Source organism: Mercenaria mercenaria, chromosome 14 (assembly GCF_021730395.1).
Source record: "Mercenaria mercenaria strain notata chromosome 14, MADL_Memer_1, whole genome shotgun sequence".
NCBI lineage: Eukaryota > Metazoa > Mollusca > Bivalvia > Venerida > Veneridae > Mercenaria > Mercenaria mercenaria.
The window spans coordinates 42,883,378-42,904,894 of NC_069374.1; the positions used below are offsets into that span (position 1 = coordinate 42,883,378).

The 21,517-nt window shown below is 32.0% G+C and overlaps 1 protein-coding gene across 1 annotated transcript in view; it reads left to right on the forward strand.

The window, feature by feature from the left end:
• LOC123527377 (H(+)/Cl(-) exchange transporter 6-like) overlaps positions 1-18,034 on the forward strand; it is a 59,917-nt gene extending 41,883 nt beyond the window's left edge. The window contains exons 22-24 of the mRNA XM_053523329.1: positions 6,983-7,093; positions 7,473-7,598; positions 17,760-18,034. Coding sequence (XP_053379304.1) covers positions 6,983-7,093; positions 7,473-7,598; positions 17,760-17,873 — 351 coding nt within the window. The 3' untranslated portion in view covers positions 17,874-18,034. The remainder of the gene's footprint in view (positions 1-6,982; positions 7,094-7,472; positions 7,599-17,759) is intronic.
• Positions 18,035-21,517: the final 3,483 nt, after the last annotated feature.

Sequence of the window (21,517 nt, forward strand, 5' to 3'; positions counted from 1 at the left end):
GATACATATGAAGCAAACTAAATTCATCAATACTACACTCCTGTTGATACATATGAGGGAAACTAAATTCATCAATACTACATTCCTTTTGTAACATTTGAGGGAAACTAAATTCATCAATACTACATTCTTGTTGATACATATGACGAAAACTAAATTCATCAATACTACATTCTTGTTGATACATATGACGAAAACTAAATTCATCAATGCTACATTCCTGTTGATACATATGAAGGAAACTAAATTCATCAATACTACATTCTTGTTGATACATATGACGAAAACTAAATTCATCAATGCTACATTCCTGTTGATACCTATGAAGGAAACTGAATTCATTAATACTACACTCCTGTTGATTTATATGAAGGAAACTGAATTCATCAATACTACTTTCCTGTTCATACATATGAGGGAAACTAAATTCATCAATACTACATTCCTGTTCATACATATGAGGGAAACTAAATTCATCAATACTACACTCCTATTGATACATATGAAGGAAACTAAATTCATCAATACTACACTCCTGTTGATACATATGAAGGAAACTAAATTCATCAATACTACATTCCTTTTGTAACATTTGAGGGAAACTAACTTCATCAATACTACATTCTTGCTGATACATATGACGAAAACTAAATTCATCAATACTACACTCTTGTTGATACATATGACGAAAACTAAATTCATCAATGCTACATTCCTGTTGATACATATGAAGGAAACTGAATTCATTAATACTACACTCCTGTTGATACATATGAAGGAAACTGAATTCATCAATACTACATTCCTGTTCATACATATGAGGGAAACTAAATTCATAAATACTACATTCCTGTTCATACATATGAGGGAAACTAAATTCATCAATACTACACTCCTATTGATACATATGAAGGAAACTAAATTCATCAATACTACACTCCTGTTGATACATATGAAGGAAACTAAATTCATCAATACTACATTCCTTTTGATACATTTGAGGGAAACTAAATTCATCAATACTACATTCTTGTTGATACATATGACGAAAACTAAATTCATCAATACTACATTCTTGTTGATACATATGACGAAAACTAAATTCATCAATGCTACATTCCTGTTAATACATATGAAGGAAACTAAATTCATCAATACTACATTCTTGTTGATACATATGACGAAAACTAAATTCATCAATGCTACATTCCTGTTGATACATATGAAGGAAACTGAATTCATTAATACTACACTCCTGTTGATACATATGAAGGAAACTGAATTCATCAATACTACATTCCTGTTCATACATATGAGGGAAACTAAATTCATCAATACTACATTCCTGTTCATACATATGAGGGAAACTAAATTCATCAATACTACACTCCTATTGATACATATGTGTCACAAATTGACATACGGGCCTTATTTTATATGTATTGTAAATGCAGGTATTGCATCATCTTTTTGTAAATTTTTGAGTTATTGAGGTAAATGTCAGATTTCACGCATAAAATACCTCTCATGTTTTTCTGTATTTCATAACTTAAATTTCCATGTAAATTTCATTAAATTCTGTTCAGTAATAAGAAAGTTGATATTTTATAAACTTCAGTAATTTATGTTTTTATCCCCAAAACCACTATAATGGGCCTCAAATTGTCAATTTAAATCCGCGCCAAAGTAGTTAGATTCCCCGGCTATATCGTGAATCCCGTGGAAACACAAATAGTCGGAGTCCACGGCTTAGCCGTGAATCCCATGAAATTTAGTATTTGGCGGGACATTATCCTTTAAATAGACTGGGCTAGATATGCCTTGCGCACACCACCTTCCGACATTATAGACGAATCTATGTCTGAATTATTTTCTTGCTAGAAATTTATGCTCGATCGAGGTAAGAAATTTATTTGTTAGATTTTTGTATGATTTTTGCATTACGATTTTTATTTGGTAAATTTTTGTTCGTTCTACAGAATTCTGTAACTTTTACTTTTCGGCATGTGATTTTGGCTAGTTTCAGTATGTCAGGATAATTTATTAAATTTTTCAGACTTTTGTAAATTATTTGGAAAGAGGAATCTAAAATGTTTCATTTATATAAGATGTAAAATTTGTACTGAAATTTGTATCGTGATAATTGTAAAGCACTGTTTCAAAAACTTATGTCAAACATTTTGTTAATTATGGAACGCCATTACTGCATTGTATGGTTATGTATAAATCTATATGGCAAGTCTAGTACCATGTATGTAATATATTATTGTAATTTGTAATTGTGTGCCAGTCTATAGCACATCTAATTAATGTCCGTTGTAGTGTATGGCATTTGATATTATATGGATGCCAACTATGATATAACGTTTGATTTATATTGAATTTTGTTAATTTGTAGTTGTAAATAATAGCTGCAGTTTATCATGTCCGTATCTATAATGTTTCATCATATACTTTTCATATCTTTTTCATACTTTAACTTTTGTCTTTTAAGTAAGTAATCTTTGTACTAATGGAAGTAATTAGTGACGTATTTTAATCACGTGACGTCTGAACTTAGTAGCACATATATTTTGTATAAGTAGCACGTATTATTTATGGGAGCCTACGGAGGTATGGTGTACCCAAAGGAGCAGTTTTATGCCCTGACTTATTTGTTTTGCTATGGTGCTTACAATATGTTATATATTTTAGCTTCTTCCGCCAGACGATTTTTCCTGGTGATGTCATAACCCGGAAGTACAATGCCCGAGGTTCACTTGTCTTCACTCGCCTGGATGTGATATTCCCAGCGCAGAGCTTTCGTCCCATGGTTGTGCCGTAAACCGCAAAGACGATGATTTTTGTTATCCTCTGAAGTCAGCTCAGGGATGCAATCACCTACCACCATAGGGGGCCAACACGGAGTCAACGTATTCACGGTTTAAAGGGACTAAATTTAGAAGCTATGTTTTGTTTGTGCTACTTAAAGTTCACAATTACATTAAAGACCTGTGTCACGTCAGATTAGAATGGACTATAAGAACTTTTGTATCTAGAGATACTGAACTTTCTTTTTTTTTTCTTTCTTATAATCAGTTTTTTTTTCTTTTCATATCTATTCATTGTTAATAATCATCTTTTGTAAATAACTTTGTAAATATTGTAAAGGGTGTTGATTGGTTCTGATGGTTACTGTCGCCGGTACGGCCTTTCCTGCCACAATATGAAGGAAACTAAATTCATCAATACTACACTCCTGTTGATACATATGAGGGAAACTAAATTCATCAATACTACATTCCTTTTGTAACATTTGAGGGAAACTAACTTTATCAATACTACATTCTTGTTGATACATATGACGAAAACTAAATTCATCAATACTACATTCTTGTTGATACATATGACGAAAACTAAATTCATCAGTGCTACATTCCTGTTGATACATATGAAGGAAACTGAATTCATTAATACTACACTCCTGTTGATACATATAAGGGAAACTAAATTCATCAATACTACATTCCTTTTGATACATTTGAGAAAGAGACTAAATTCATCAATACTACACTCCTGTTGATACATATGAAGGAAACTAAATTCATCAATACTACATTCCTGTCCATACATATGAGGGAAATTAAATTCATCAATACTACACTCCTATTGATACATATGAAGGAAACTAAATTCATCAATACTACACTCCTGTTGATACATATGAGGGAAACTAAATTCATCAATACTACATTCCTTTTGTAACATTTGAGGGAAAATAAATTCATCAATACTACACTCCTGTTGATACATAAGAGGAAAAGTAATTTCACCCATCTATATTCCTCTTCATACATATGAGGGAAACTAAATTCACCAATACTACACTCCTGTTGATACATATGAAGGAAACTAAATTCACCAATACTACACTCCTGTTGATACATATGAAGGAAACTAAATTCATCAATACTACACCCCTGTTGATACATATGAGGGAAACTAAATTCATCAATACTACACTCCTGTTCATACATATGAGGGAAACTAAATTCATCAATACTACACTCCTGTTGATACATATGAGGGAAACTAAATTCATCAATACTACACTCCTGTTGATACATATGAGGGAAACTAAATTCATCAATACTACACTCCTGTTCATACATATGAGGGAAACTAAATTCATCAATACTACACTCCTGTTGATAAATATGAGGGAAACTAAATTCATCAATACTACACTCCTGTTGATACATATGAGGGAAATTAAATTCATCAATACTACATTCCTTTTGATACATTTAAGGGAAACTAAATTCATCAATACTACACTCCTGTTGATACATATGAGGGAAACTAAATTCACCAACACTACATTCCTTTTGATACATTTGAGGGAAACTAAATTCATCAATACTACACTCCTGTTGATACATAAGAGGAAAAGTAATTTCTATATTCCTGTTCATACATATGAGGGAAACTAAATTCACCAATACTACACTCCAGTTGATACATAAGAGGAAAAGTAATTTCACCAGTCTATATTTCTGTTGATACATATAAGGGAAAATAATTTCACCAATACTTCATTCCTGGGGCAAATTATAGAGTTTTATGTTAAAAATAACAGTGTATGGTGCAGAATTAATCATTGCAGTCAAGAGTGCAATCACAACCAGGGTCACTGACTATCGCATTCATTCCTGTAAGTACTGATTCCCATATTCTCCTTATTTCTCTATTAATAAACACTGCATACGTTTATATACATTAACTGTAGCTTAGTAAGCGTCAACGAGGGATTACTGCTATCTTCATAATCTATGTGATGAATTGATTTCAATTAGAATTATAAAGGGAATATCATTTTAAGCCAATTTACATTCAGACTATGACTGATGCATAGAAAAGATAAAAATAGTTAATTAAGCTTTTTCTACATTTTTACATTGCAAACAAATGAATTATTTGTTTCGGTTATTATGCACCATTCGTAAGATGATCATACCTAGATTTTAATATACAATTTCAAAAATAGATTTCATGTGTTTTGCAACAAAATGTTATAAAATTTTATTTTTTACTTGTTGCATGTTATACTGATAAATGTTTAATTGAAAGGTTTAATTCCACCAGTCATGCAAAGGTACTCTTTTTTAGATAAAAACTATCACTCTACAGTCGGCTTATTCGAAATACGTAAAATAAAAATATGCTCCTTATATATGAAAAAGTGAATCGGTTCTGTCTGAAGGTCCGTTTTGTCTTTCAACCCTTGGTATTTTAGACTTTTGTTTCTTGTCAGTTGCAATTGATATCCTGTTTGTAACCACTTTGTTTGACATTCTGAAAATTGCCACCCATTTTACCAAATCTTTCCTCTCTCATTTAATATTTATAGATTTATTCCCTGTAATCATTTTCTTTGATTTTTTTCTTTGATATACATTTTTGTTACATTCTGTAAAAATCTAACAAGAAAGTACATCTAGCCTAAAATGAAGTAGTGGGAGCGTTAGGGGTTCATATTTTGCCTTGCATAATCAACACCTGTGTCATTTACATAAATGAAATGTAAGGCAGTTCATTAAATTGGTTTCCTGTGAAACTAAATTCCTCTTACCGACACATAACCGTAAAAAAATATCATGTTTCCTTTGACGTCACAACAGTAAATTAGAGAATACATTCATCAGCTTTTTCAAAAAGAGTAATTTTACTTGTTTAGAATTCAAATGACTACTGTTATACATTATGTGCAATTACACAAAAAACATGAAATGCAATGCTTATATTTGACACACACTCTTGAAATATTTATCCCAGCCCTATGGAAAATTGTAAGCAATTCTAACCGACATGATTTATTTTCCTTTTAAAAAAGAGACTTAAATTGTATATCATTATGCAGAAATCACTGTCATTTCGCCACTTCTTACGTTATAGCATCAAACGTCATAGTGGCACTCTGGAAAAGAAACCATGCAAATTAATTAATAAATATGGTGTTACAGTCGAAATAAAATATCTTCAGAAGTGATTTTCTTTCGAATTAAACCATTGTCATTCAGATATATATTATTGTATCATCAAGTCTGCATCTTCGTGAAATAATTACTTCGCATCTGAGCTCCAAGAAGTGGTTTTATGTAACGATAAATCACTGTGCTTTATATATTATTTCTTACTGAAAAGTCCGTTTTCTATGCAAAAAGACAAGTTCCTATGCAGACATCACCAAATTACACAAATGTTTGAACATATATAAGGACAAGCTAAGTGTACCGTTTCATTTCTAACTAATGTTCCTGTTGTTATAATTGATAATAACTAGAAAACCGAGTGTTCGATCATTTTCTTAAGGTTTACTCCATTTTATCGTGTGTAAAAATACTTTAGTTGTATTTGGAAATGCTGACATAGTATAAGATCATTAATTTGAAATGACACAAAGTTAGTATTTGGAGTTTCTTGGTGCAAGATGCCATATGGCACCTCTGGTTATATAGCATAACGATGTAAATATTGGAAAACATTGTGATAAAATCATCCTCTCAGATGAGAGAAAACATATACAGTGTAACATAGCTAATTCCAGAACAGGCACCTCAATCATCCGCGTTCGCTAGTTTGATAGTTGATATTTTGATGTACTCTAGGCAAGTACCCACGCGTTCACTGATTTGCTAGTTTAATATATTATGTTGATATTTTGAAGTACTCGAGGCAAGTATCAATGCGTTCACCGGTTTGATAGTTTAATATATTATGTTGATATTTTTAAGTACTCTAGGCAAGTACCCACGCGGTCTCTGGTTTGTTAGTTTAAGATATTATGTTGATATCTCGATGTTATCTAGGCAAGTACCCACGCGTTCACTGGTTTGTTAGTTTAATATATTATGTTGATATATTGGTGTTATCTAGGCAAGTACCCATACGTTCATCAGTGTGCTCGTTAAATATATTATATTGATATTTTGATGTACTCCAGGCGAGTAACCAACCTACAATCAGCTACAACAAACTAACAGAGGATTACCCTAGGTATCCAGATATAGTTGATATCAGAAACAGCGACATTTCTGATACTCAGTATATTATTGTAAGTACGTTTACAACATGGTCTATAATTATATCAAATAATTGAAAGAAACACAATTCTCATCCCTCCACCTATGCTTTTCGTGTTTGTGGTCGCTACTGATTCTCTGTAAATGACACAGTTAATGAACTTAATAATAGGGAAAGAAGTAATTGTTAGGTGAAGAAGTAATTGTTAGGTGAACTTTGCGAATACGATATAAAATTTTCGGTTTGTTGTGGTATGCACGACCTACCTTACACTAAATACATCAGCCGAACTTTGCTATTCCCATTTAAAATTGTTCTTTACTGCACTATGAATTCTAAACTTAAAGCGATCTTACTCCGTATACACCCGTCGAAGTTTGCTATTATTTTCTAAGTTGTGTTCATTGCAGGATGTTCGACCTTATATGAACCCTACACCTTACACTGTGTATCCGGATACGCCAGTGCCTCAAGTGTTTAACTTATTTAGAAGCATGGGACTCCGTCATCTGCCTGTAGTTGATCATTACGGACAGGTAAATATGTTATTATCCGCTGCCAAAGGCAGATATTGTTTTGGCGTTATCCGTCCGCCCATTTGAAAATGCTTATAATTCAAGAAGTATTTTCGACTGTTCCCCTTGATTTTGTAATAAAGATTTTTGACTGTATCCAAGTAACCTATTGATGGATCTTCTTGAAAGTTTACACAAATATAGATCGCTGTAGAGTTGTGGTGCACACGCAACTTTCGTCAGGATCACATCAGTAACCGGAGTTATGGCCCTTTGATTGTTTTACTATACATAATTTTCAACATAACAAAGTATTCCATTGATGGATCTACATGAACGTTAATGCCAATAAAGATCACTGTAGGGCGGAGACGCATGCACATCTTTCATTTAAGATATTTTCAGTTACTGCAGAGTTTTTGGCCGTTTTTGTTTTGAATTTTAGTTTAGTTGAGTTTAGTATATCATTAGGAGCTTACCTCTAACATATCTAATTAAAAACGTTGTAAAGATTGGTAATTTTTATATTAAAGTGTGTCATTTTTAATTTCAGTTTATCTTCATTTTTAATTTTAAAGTTTTTATTCAGCAAAATCAAAGGGCGCTATTGTCGGCTTTGGTCAAATTTAGCATGGGAGATTTTGTCCGTGAGGTGATGGTAGCGGTTTTGTCTTGCATTCAAATTTATTTTCTTCTTTCTTCAAGGTCAACGCAAGTCCTGCCATAAAAATAGAAATCTTTGCTTTTTATATTCATTACCTTGTAACCACCCCTTTTTTGCCAGTACCATAATTTGTAAATAAGGGTCTTGTCTAACAATTTCATGTTTCAGGTTTTCTTTTTATTAACTATCATATTTTGATACTACATCAGCTTAACAATCAAGGTCAGCATCACATATTCTTTATATTGATCTTTATCTTTCTGAAAATATAGAAATAATGTTGCATTTAATTGATGGAATAAACGTGATATTTCGTCGGAGTTTCCTTTTTATATCTCATTCCAGTTCTGTGCCAAATGGTTAAGTTTTTGCATTTATAATAATGAAGGACTAAAATTTAACTGTTGACTGCCTTTAATCGTCATCTTTTTGGAAGGTTTGTGTGACAAGGTAAACAGTCATAACCGTTTTCATATTAACAGAAATGCTAGAGCGAGATAAACTTTATATGTTTCTGATACAATATGTGTTCATCATAATAACCTGTGAAACGCATTCTTAAATAGTTTAAGACTGAATAAGAAAGAACAGCTATATTATTTTTGACAAGAGAGCTATATTTGCACAAAACCAACTAAATGAATACCTAAATCAGTATGTAAACTTTTTTTAATACCTAAGAAATACATATTTTTAATGAATCCAGAAATCATCACACAAAATAGAGAAGAAAATTTAAATGAAAAATATTAATAATAAAGACATATATAACACATGTCTTCTATGAAAAAGCAATAACTAAAATATGTTTGATAAAGATAATGACTTAGAAATACTAATCCCCAATGATAACGTGATTCCCGCGCAAATGCAAGGACGCGTCCATTTCATGATAATAGATAAAATAACAATTCATATTGCTTGTGCAATACTTTACAAGTAAATATCAGTATTTGTTTCATTTTAACTGTCCACTAAGTACATTGAAAATAGCGCAGTCAGGAAGAATGCAGATACCAACAGCAAATCATCAGATCGTTTTGTATGAGTTTGAATCCTCATGACGTTTTTCTTTTCAATATGTTTTTCCTGACCGTTTTTAATTCTGTTCCCGTATTCTTCGTTTCTTTCTTCGATGGTTGTATGTGTACATATGTCTTTATATAACATAATGCTAGTTTATATGTTTAGTTCATGCATTTAACTTATATCACATAAATGTTCTAATCTACCATATCGGCCTCAGATTTTCTGCAGTCTCCGCGCAGGAATATTGTCAAACAAACATTCCTGCCCCCAAGCAAATCACGTGATGATGGTTCAACCATGTGATCCTAAAATGGCAACATTCTTGGCAACGTCTGGTAAATCAAATGCTTGCCATAATCTAAAGCAAATGGACATTTATGTCACAACCTTTAAGAATATAATGAAAGTATTTAATGTATTTACATTTTGCAGTATGCCATTTGTCAAGTTTTTTTACTGTACTCAAAATACCGTCAAATAATGTTATTGTGTACATTTTGGCAGGTGCGCGTCACAACGTCAAAAAAGAGTAATTTTAGTATAACTGAATTATTTTTATTTTTTTTGGCTCGTTTTACAAGCAAAATATATAGATAAAGACTTTGTGCAACAAAATTAAAATAAAGAAAAGTATAACTTCGCTGAAATTCAGCCCAATTTACACGTGGTGGCAGTGTCTACTGTATCGATAAGGGGAAATAACACTGTATTGGAGTTTGATTTCTTTGTCGTTGTGTCATAGGTTATAACACACTAAATAGTTGTTGTTCTTTATTCTATATAAAATTGACCTATTTCCAATGACCGCAGCACACATCAGGACCCGTTTTAAATGTCTGTAACTTACATTTTCTTGAAGAATATTGTCAGTGCTAACTAAAAAGCAAGAGAAAAGTGGGTGTCATGTTTGATGCAAGAAAAATAATTTCAGTCAAACACACAAACTGCAAAATCAGTTAAAAAACGAGACCCCAAATTATACTGGTGGTGTATGCGTTTCCATGAAAAATTTTGTCATGTTGTTATTTCATTATGAAAATGCTACCTACATGTCAAGCATAGATCTGTCATGTGATTTTAGCAAAACAAATTGCAAAGGAAATAAGGAGAATAGCTCTGCAGAGCAAAAAATCTGAGGACTATTTGTATCCGCCATTATGTGACTACCATTTTTTTCGCGCCATTTTTCTATTTGGTGTTTGTATGCCTCATAGTGAAAATGAAGGGGTCATTTTTTATGCAAAAAATAAGAAAAAACTAAATGTCGTCGCTGAGTTTCAAACACAATCAATATGCTTCATCATTTGTAATTCGTACGAAAGTAAGTAGTATTTACATTTTGACCAGTTACAAAAATTTTCATTTTAATCCTTTTATAGTTATGATTTGTAAATTTCTGTTTCTTGCACATTTTTAAGATAAATATCGAAAGTCACTCAACATGTTTCCTATATTCTTACAGGAATTTCAATAGAGCCATATTTGAATGAATTATACAAGCAAAATTTGTAATGATCGGAATCTTTCTAGGGTGCATTTTACTCAAACACATTATTTTTTAAATATATTAGCACAAATGGAAACGTTCACCATTTACCCTCTTGATTTAATTCAAAACGAAGGAAAAATGTTTTCTTCAGTAGAAACACAAGTTAAAATTGGCGTCTTCTTCATCTTCAAGGTACAATACACGTATACATACAAATGTCATACATTGTTAGCTCATCTGATTTTTTGAAAAAAAATGATGAGTTATTGTCATCACTTGATCGGCGTCGGCGCCGGCGTCGGCGTTACCTGGTTAAGTTTTATGTTTAGGTCAGCTTTTCTCCTAAACTATCAAAGCTATTGCTTTAAAACTTGGAACACATGTTCCCCATCATAAGCTGACCCTGTACAGCAAGAAACATAACTTCATCCTGCTTTTTGCAAGATTTATGGCCCCTTTTGTACTTAGAAAATATCAGATTTCTTGGTTAAGTTTTATGTTAGGTCAACTTTTCTCCTAAACTATCAAAACTATTGCTTTGAAACTTGCAACACTTGTTCACCATCATAAGCTGACCGTGTACATCAAGAAACATAACTCCATCCTGCTTTTTGCAAGAATTATTGTCCCTTTTGGACTTAGAAAATCAGTTTTCTTGGTTAAGTTTTATGTTTAAGTCAGCTTTTCTCCTAAACTATCAAAGCTATTGCTTTAAAACTTGCAACACTTGTTCACCATCATAAGCTGACCCTGTACAGCAAGAAACATAACTCCATCCTGCTTTTTGCAAGATTTATGGCCCCTTTTGTACTTAGAAAATATCAGATTTCTTGGTTAAGTTTTATGTTTAGGTCAACTTTTTCTCTTAAACTATCAAAGCTATTACTTTGAAACTTGCAACACTTGTTCACCATCATAAGCTGACCCTGTACATCAAAAAACATAACTCCATCCTGTTTTTTTCAAGAATTATTGCCCCTTTTGGACTTAGAAAATCAGTTTTCTTGGTTGAGTAATATGTTTAAGTCAGCTTTTCTCATAAACTATCAAAGCTATTGCTTTAAAACTTGCAACACTTGTTCACCATCATAAGCTGACCATGTACAGCAAGAAACATAACTCTGTCCTGCTTTTTGCAAGACTTATGGCCCCGTTTGGACTTAGGAAATATCAGATTTATTGGTTAAGTTTTATGTTTAGGTCAGCTTTTCTCCTAAACTATTCAAGCTATTGCTTTGAAACTTTCAATTTTCAACTTTTCAACTTTTATTTCAATACTTAGGCTCATACATAATGAACAGCAAAGCATCACAGTAAAGAAAAACATTTCAAACAATATCAATGGCGGTAACATATGTATGTTTAGTGTAGCGATATATTAGGAAACGGCAGCCTAATTTATTATACACTATATAATTAATTGTTACATGGATCATAAATGTATGTGTTGTTTCTGAAGACAATTTAGATTATTTACCATCGCGATATAAAATTAAGATTTATTTGTTTACTATTGCAGCTTTCCAAAAGCTTTGCGGTTTCCTTCATGTTGATTATTAATGAAAACTAGCTAGTATTAGGGAAACGCCAGATTATCTTCTGTTTAAATGGTTTCTAAGATTATGATTCATGTAACCAAAAACATTCATTCAAAAGATACATATATACAAATACTTTTCAGTATATAACAAATTTACCATTACAATGATTCATGTAACCAAGGACATTGATATAAAAGATACATCTAGACAAATAGTTTTTAGTACATAACAAATTTACCATTACAGTACAATGTACTAACAAAACAATGAAATAATTCTATTTCAGCGTAAATGTATCAGACAATGAAATAGTATTTCAGCATATACGTATCAAACAATAGGGTACTATTTCACAATATATAACAATCATACAGTTTGCCTTAAACATTTATAGTTTTCATTATCTTATTCATAAATAAACTTAAGTTCTTAAGATCTTTATAGTTATCATTAGATAGTAATGCTCCAAATTTTATGATATTTGGTCGATGGTAATACTTTTTGTCTATATATTTCTTTCTTATATCATTAAAGTGTGAACAAACTAATACATAATGGAATTCATCACCAATATCATTACAGAATAAACATTTTCTTTCGTTTGAAGGTGTTCCTCTCCATCTTCCAACTTCTATTGGTAAACGATGGTTTCTTGTTAAAAATGACATCATTCTTTTACATAAATATGTAGATAAAGTATTGATATACGTGCTTCGTTTATATACAGTTTTATAGAGCTTATACATATTTGTATTTGATGTTATTTCTATTTCAGCATACCATGTTTGTATGAAAATATCTCTTAGGTTTTGAGAACATGATTTAATTAACCACTTGGGATTTGAAAAACTTTGACTATACCATATTCCTGAGTATCCTGATGTACAAAGTATATTTTTGATATTCTCAATCCATTTGGATTTAGTTTCTTTAGACGCATGTAATTCATAAATCAACTGATAAATTTTAGATGATACCTTTTGTCGGGCTACATCGCCAGTGTTTTCTACAAGTTTTGTCCAAAAAGCTACAATTCTATTCTGTATATCTACAGAAACTGGAGTGATGCCTAATTCACCATAGATCATATAGGATGGTGTCGACTTTTTTAAACTGAAAACATACTTATAGAATTTTAATGGAACTCTTTCTATAACATCAATATTACCAAATCCCTAGATTTCACTTCCATATAAAAGTATTGGTTTTACTGTTTTTCTTCCAAAAGATCTATCTGCAACACTTGTTCACCATCATAAGCTGACTATGTACATCAAGAAACATAACTCCATCCTGCTTTTTGCAAGAATTATGGCCCTTTTTGGGTAGGACAATTTTTCTGTTATACAAAAAAAAAATCAGATGAGCGTCAGCACCCGCAAGGCGGTGCTCTTGTTTTTATATTTAATGTTGCGACTTAATATAAGTATATTATGTACATGTTAATAAGAATCAATAAAATGGTTAACCTGAAAAGGTTATCACAATTTAAAAAAAACTGTCACAGCAACATTGCATGTGGTGAATGTACACATCACTCCTATCTTTATGATAAAAGTGACGAGCGGACGTTCTTGTCCGGACCGTCGTTAAATCTTCACTTCTCTTCAAGGTCAATGCCAAGCTTGATGTAGTGTTTCTTTTCATTGCCATAACTTTATTACCAACATTTCGATTTGGATAAAACATTGCAAGAGTATTTATGACAATACTGCAATGATTTGTATAAATAGCAATGTTTGAGGATTTCTTGAATATTGCTTTTTTGTATAGGACTTAGCATTGTTAGCATTTTTTTTCTTTTTAAACCGTCGGAAGTTTTTAACTCAATGTTTTTATAATTAGTGGTGCTTTGGGAGCATGGAGTCTATTCATTATAATATAATTCCGCTTAAAGCAGCGGTGTTAGGAGACGTGAGGGATGTTGAACTTTTCATCAGCTCTCGTGAACAGACTCGGTATCCGTTAATATCTTGCTTGGATGGGTTTTATGATTCCGAACTGCATATATATTTTCCTTACTATCACAACAACAGTCTTGAAGTGCTGTGTGGTCACAGTAAAATGTTTCCCCGTACTCCGACTGTGGTTTGACATTTTTTTGTTATTTTCGGATTATGTAGTCCGTTTAATTTATATCATGGTGGAATACCGCTGTAACCGGTACAGGGGTGTGAGAGGTGTTGTGCATTTCATTACTTCAATCAGATCGAGCCTTCTAAATGGTAAGCTACCTTCTATGCTTCCAAAGGATCTTCTAATATATTTTATGTATGATCTATTGTGTGTTAGATGTGATGGATGACAACACTGAAGTGTGCGGGGTTACAACTCAGTATGAGTGAAGCGGTCGGAAAAAAAACACTCTTAGTAGTGACCAAATGTTTGCTATTTTCATGATAATTTGTAATGTAAGAGGCGCATTGACAAAAGGTACACAATGAAAGCTATTCTGAGTCGGTGTTGCCCTCTGAGTATTGTATTCTAGTTGCAAGTTATCAATAATAGAAATAATTATGTGATAAAATATTCATAAAATACTCATAAACTGACAGTATTGTAATGCTAATAAAACGTTTATTTAATTAATTTATAACATTAACAAATCATCCCATAGTATGATAAATTATGTATCATTGATCTTTGAGCAAATATTTATTACTAGCTATTATTGATATGGTAACTTATGATATACTAATAGGTTTCTTTTTTCTACAGAACACGTCGTTTTGTTCTTCACATCGCTGTTTTTTCTCCTTCGCATTTGTTTTTACATTGAACAAGCTTCTGTAATATTTTACAGACGTGGATACCGTGCTCATCTTTTACCGTCATATTTTATCGTTAAAATTTATCGTTAGATGTTGATTTAAATGTAGAAAGTTCCCATGCTAAACTTAACATCTATGGATTATGGGATCGTGATTTTAAAGCCCGGGCAAGACGTATGTTCTCCGTGACGACTGGTAAAAACATCCTGTCTGAAATCATTCCTCCTTCATCTCTGATTCATGTGTGGAAGTTTGAAGCTACTTGCGGGGAACAAACAAACCAATACTGTTACAGAATCCAGCAAAATCTGTATAGGTTTACTGCCCGTCATTATATTACTGGTTAACTGTTGAAAAGCAAATTAAATTTAGAAAATATTTAACTTGGTGTAATATAAGAACTGTGTATGTAGAGTTGAAATCACAGTAAACTGTACATCCATTAGTTAAAAAACATAAGTTTTTAGGCATTAGCAGTTCAAACTGTGTTCATTATGTTTTTATTAGTGAGTAGTATTGTAGTGGGATTCATCGCGGCTTTTCCGACTCGTCAGTGATGTATGCAATAATAAACGCTTATCATTCTATTATATACGGGTTGCACGAATGTGCCTATAACGATAATCGGTAAAGCCGCCTTTGTACTGGAAGCCAAACTGCATTACTATTTATGCATTCAAAAATTGATCATTCTGCGTTTTCATAAATACTGTGAAGTAGTTGTTCGTACTTCTTCAAACTATATTGGTTAGACATCAGAATGAAAGCACATTAATCACATTAATATTTTTCTAAAATCCTCGGATAAAAAAATATGAAAATAAGGCATCGTTTTCACAAGGTGTATTTCAAAAACATCAGATGCTATTCATGATATATCATATTTCCTAAAAGTAGTCTGTCGCACTTAAGCAACATTGACATTTCCATTTCCATATATTCTAATACAAGTTTATTTTAGGAACAGAAAGGCCTGTGGAGACAGACCCGTATTAGAAATATTTATTTGATTCTCTTTATAAAGTTTTGTAATATCTCCTTTTTAAATGAAAATTTAATAGGGTTGTGCATTTCCTTTCAATTTTAATACACGTTCCCTATGTTCCGTGTCACAGTTTCATTTCATACCTATTGCTATATTCTATAATAAAGCAGAGCAGGTTAAGTGTCTGCTTTTCAATTTTGTCTTTTAGTAGTTTCTGTGATATGCAGGCTCCATAACCACAGATCCTCTCTCTAAATTCCAGTTTGTTTAGTTCTGCCCATCTTTTTTCTCCATTAGGGCAAAGCCATTATTTCATCTGGGGACATACGCCACTTCTCATGTAGTTGAACTCTCTGTGCATCATTGAAGGTTCTATGTGCAACGCGGTATGAATACATCTCCGGATGTCTCTACATTGTATTCTGGTACCTGAAACGTGTAAATGTTGCGTTTTGCTCAATCACTACCATCAATGCACAGGCTCGATCAAATTGAGCCTGAAACATTTTCGTTTTTGTCGACTTGGGCGACCTGTGGTTTTCCATTTTTCTATTTTATTAAACTTATGATCTATCTTAGTTCGAAAACAAACAGAAAAATACCTCCAGTCAATATCCAACTTTTGTCAGATTCTTGGTGAATATAACCTGTGGTAAAATTATTATCAAATTCGTAACATGATCAACATCTGACTGACCATCTGAGGGATTTTTCAAATTTAGGAAAGAGAAGAAACATAAGAAAAACTAAAGATGCTTTATCGATATCAAAATCGAACATAATGCATTTTATGCTCATTCAATAATTAACGTTTCAATCATCAAAGTTCCTTGATTTTTGGTACGAATGATAGTAAACCGAGACGCAGTAACTCTACTATTTTTTAATAATGTCCCTTTTCCCTTGCCAGGAGTACAAATATTTAACCACAAAATCTGATTCATATCAAGAACAAATGAGCAATAAATCACATCCTTTTATCAGATATTTAAACAAAACCTTGACGAGGATTCAGTTTTTGAAAGAAAACTGAATGACATTTTAAATGAATAAGCAATACACATGACGCAACACAAGGCCCAGGCACCATACTTCATCTTTATTATCAGTATGATTGTTTCATTTTTCAAAAATATAATTGTCATTCTAGTGCATAACTTTTATATCTAAAAACGATATTTACTTTAATATTGCACTTAATCAGTACAGTTGGATGGTACGCAGTGCTTGAGAACGATGAATGAATCGTTATTGGATGATTTAGAGAAAAATGTAATTGACCTTTGAAATAGCCTATTATTCTTACTATAAAACTGTTAACATCTACAGAAGACGTTGTTTGAACTTGCCTACGATTGCGCGAATGTTATTTTTTTCAAAGATATTTTTTTCTTTTAATTTCAATAAATGTGTCATACCGTTTTCTATAAAATGTTATTTAAGAAATACGCATTGTTCTGAAGCATGTAAAGAGAAACAAATTTAAAGATATTTTTGTAAGGAAAATATTCTGAAATACATGAAACACCTAAAGCTGAAATACTCGAAACACCTAAAGCTACTTTTGGTCTTTTAAAGATATTTACATTATCAAATTTTCATTGTGACATAGCCTACAATATCGATATGTGCAAATCATAAAAATCAAATTTTATGCATTATGAGCTATGTAAAATTGACAAAGTCGCTTATTTTCATTTCAGATTCAAGGCATTATCACAAGACATAATCTAACTCATGAATTCCTCGAGGAACGTCAGACGGAGCTGAATGAAATGGAAGATTTAAATGTCTTTGATAGAACCAGGACATCCTAACTTATTCATGTCCTGATCTTATTAATGGAATACCGTACCACATACATATGCAATGTTTATGGAGTACGAATATAATACCAATACGTGCAACTTTAGTTATTTATTTGAATATGAATGCAGCGATTATTTACCGTGAAATGAATAAAAAGATTTATGAACCATGTTTGTTTTCATCAAAGAGTTCTGATAATGGTTGTGAGGTCTCTTTCAATAATGAATAGTTTGTCAGTTTAAGTGAAATATCAATCCAATGGATCATGAATTTGTAAATCCGAAGTGTTGCCTGTGCTCTTGGGTATATTTTGTTGCATATCAATCGTTTCCTGTTTTTGTTATTTGCTTTGCGTCGATCAATATCTTTTTTCTCAGGTGAAATGCCAAACGCATCTCATTCAATTACGGTATTAAAAATAAGCCATTGTAACTCCACTGGGCAATAAGATGAAACAGTGGAGCAATAAGCTAAATGCAATTATGATTTCATGTGATTGTACTCTTTTGAAAATGTAATTTACATAAGGATCAAAAATGAAGAAGGGTGCGTAATGATTTAAATACACTGAATGACTGATTGTTATTTAATCGTTGTTTGAATGATAAAAGGTCGTTTTTTTATGTGGAAACTAAACAAAATAAACCACTGACTGTACTACGTCGGTCAAGTACACGGATGAATTATACAATGCAACTAAGGCGTGCTTACAAAGGGTGTTCCAAAGGTTATGACACTAACCTCTTAACTTTGTTGTAACTGACGGAATTTATGTACAATATACACCCACAGTAAGGTCTAGTTTAACCTTTAAAATGATAGCGCATACAGGTATTATCTCTTTGCTGAGGTTTAAACGTGGTATAGTCGAATACACTGTGAATGTCGAAAATGGGTTCTATAATCTTTTTACATGACGTAGTCAGTGGCCCGTTTATTATGCTAATATTTAACATAACCAGACTGAAAGATTTGTGAAGTACATATACAAAGAAAACAAAATTTATTTAAAAAATATCTTTGGGTGTAAATATTGCAGTAACTGGTTCCAAGTTGCCGGTGCATTTGCAATTGCTAGCTCAGAAAGCAAGGTAAAAAACTGCATTGGATTAGAAAGATCCATTTTTTTCGTTGTTTTTAAAAAAGAATCCTATTGCAATAACGACCCATCGTGACGGTCCTGGATAAAACATAGCTTGTGATAAAGATGATTACAAGCACATGTACAATGACACATTAATGTGTCAGATAAAATATCAAATTACTGAGGTCTCTGACATAATTTGTGTTTGCATGCTCGTCGTGTTTCACATAATTCTTTTTGGATCACTTAAAATTTAATATTATGTACATTTTCGTTGGCCGGAACAAGCAGAATGAATAATTATTGTTGTAATATGTGAAAATTAGTTTAGTCTTAGTCAATATGGAACGATTTTATACAGCAGTTTTGAAAGTTAAATCATTTCAAGATGACGTTATAAAAACTTCCTATTGATGTTACTTGCATTATTCTGATCAGTTATGCATGTATCATAACTTTCAGAACACCCCTTATAATGTGAAAGAAATGAAAGACGACCCGCCTTACGTTTTAAGGATACAATGAGTACTATTCATTGCCATTATAATTTTTTAATGTGGCTTATTAATCTTTCCTTTAGTGATAGCTCTAGTTGAAATTGATATATAAATATTTCGTTAAGGAATTATCTTCGTTAGTTAGCGGCAACTGGCTTTCGAAAGGTAAAGGGTCCTATTTCTATGTCCCTGTTCATTTTCACCAAGTTTCGCATAGAATGTATATATGACACTGAAAAATGATAAAGTAGGTGAATATAGAAGTTAGATATTGGTAAAAATGCAAGAAGAATGTAAATTTTCTACATTATCCGAAAAGCGTTGCAACAGTTTACTACCTTCTGCACAATATTTTTAGTTATTTATATGAATATCTTGAAAATGTCTTATGTCATTAAGTTTGTACCACTAGTCACTTTCAGAGTACTCACTTTTTATGGATTTTTGAGAGAAATTAGTTTTCGCCTAATATGTCTGGGTTAGTCCCTTTAAATCAAGCAATGATTACACACATGGTAAATTCTAATCCAGATCTACGATACTGATTGCAAATGTTTACAAAAAAATTGTTCAGTAGTATGCGGCATGTTTTTTTTTAATTTATAGGTTGTTGGTTATTCCTATATAGTAAACATTTTCTAATTCATAGAGAGTAGATCATACGAACCTTTTTGGAAAATGTCAGGATCATTGACACTATTTGTGATTGACAAAAATGGATAACTACGATAATTGAAGTACTTTGTTAAAACCAGACCCTTTTTCGACCACACCTTATGATTAATTTGAGTGAAATACATCAATTCTCTGACAGTCCAAATGTTTGATCTTGCGTATTAAACTGTGTAAAAGCAAACTTTTACAAATACTCTGGGAGAGAGACCCAACCACAATCGCGGTAAACAGAAACAACAGAATGCGGACAGCAAGCGACTTTTATTTCACAGAACTGCTGTTTTTCATTGACACAGTCCAGAGAAAGCTTCTCTTTGTGAAATTACTATTACTTCATAGTGCAACCTATTCCAGAATTTGATAATCTACGCAAAAACAGTGGTTTTTAAATGATGTTTGACTTTCATGATTTGTGATCAATAAGTTATATGAAAAAAAAAACAACATATTTCGGGAAAGAGATTTCAATGCAAGCTTATAGTTAACTCCTACATCCTGTGACATTAATCTATGTTTTTACGTAATACACTAAAACAACTTTGTAAGCAAGGCATATTATCTGGAACAATTCCGTTGTAAAAGTTGAAGATAAGACTATATACATAAAAGGTTGGTATGATAATGGAATTCAATTGATAGAACAACAGTAGAATTTTAGACATAATAGATATGATCTTTTTCACTCAACAACTGAATAATTAGATCTAAATGAAAATCAGTATCTAAAATATTTCAAATACCAAAGGAATGACAATTCCAAATAAACCCATAAATTTTGCAAGGAATAAAAATATCTAATTGAAAATGGAAATAAATGAAGATAAAAACTTATCTAATTCTTCCATAAAATATATTTTTGAAACTATAATATGACAAGGTAAATGGAAATACAGTGGTAACTCGGTATCTCGAATTTGAAGGGGTGGAGCATTTTACTTCAAGACAACCGAAATTCGACTAATGGTATCCGATCCACAAATAGATAACATTTCGATGCGTGGTGACCCCATATTTTTTTTTAAATTGAAAGAGTTGAGTCTGCTGAACAAGGATTAGTTAATACGATGACCATAATAACATATACGAATCAATACAGTCATGTTTTTGACTGCGAAATGATAAATCTTACACTGTAATACCTGGATTTCTGTTGAAACGTATTTTGTCGTGTAATTTATACTTTCTTTTCCAGTAAACAATACACTTTCAAATGACACCAAAATTATATGAGCTTACCAGGCATCAATAATTGATATATTTTAATAGCACTGTTATATAAAACGTACTTTTTTGTGGGCCGGATACTTTAAAATGATACCATGTGCACCTGTTTCGGGACGGGACTTGAAAATGTTATCGAGATATCCGGCATTTTGAGATAAACGAGTTCTAGATA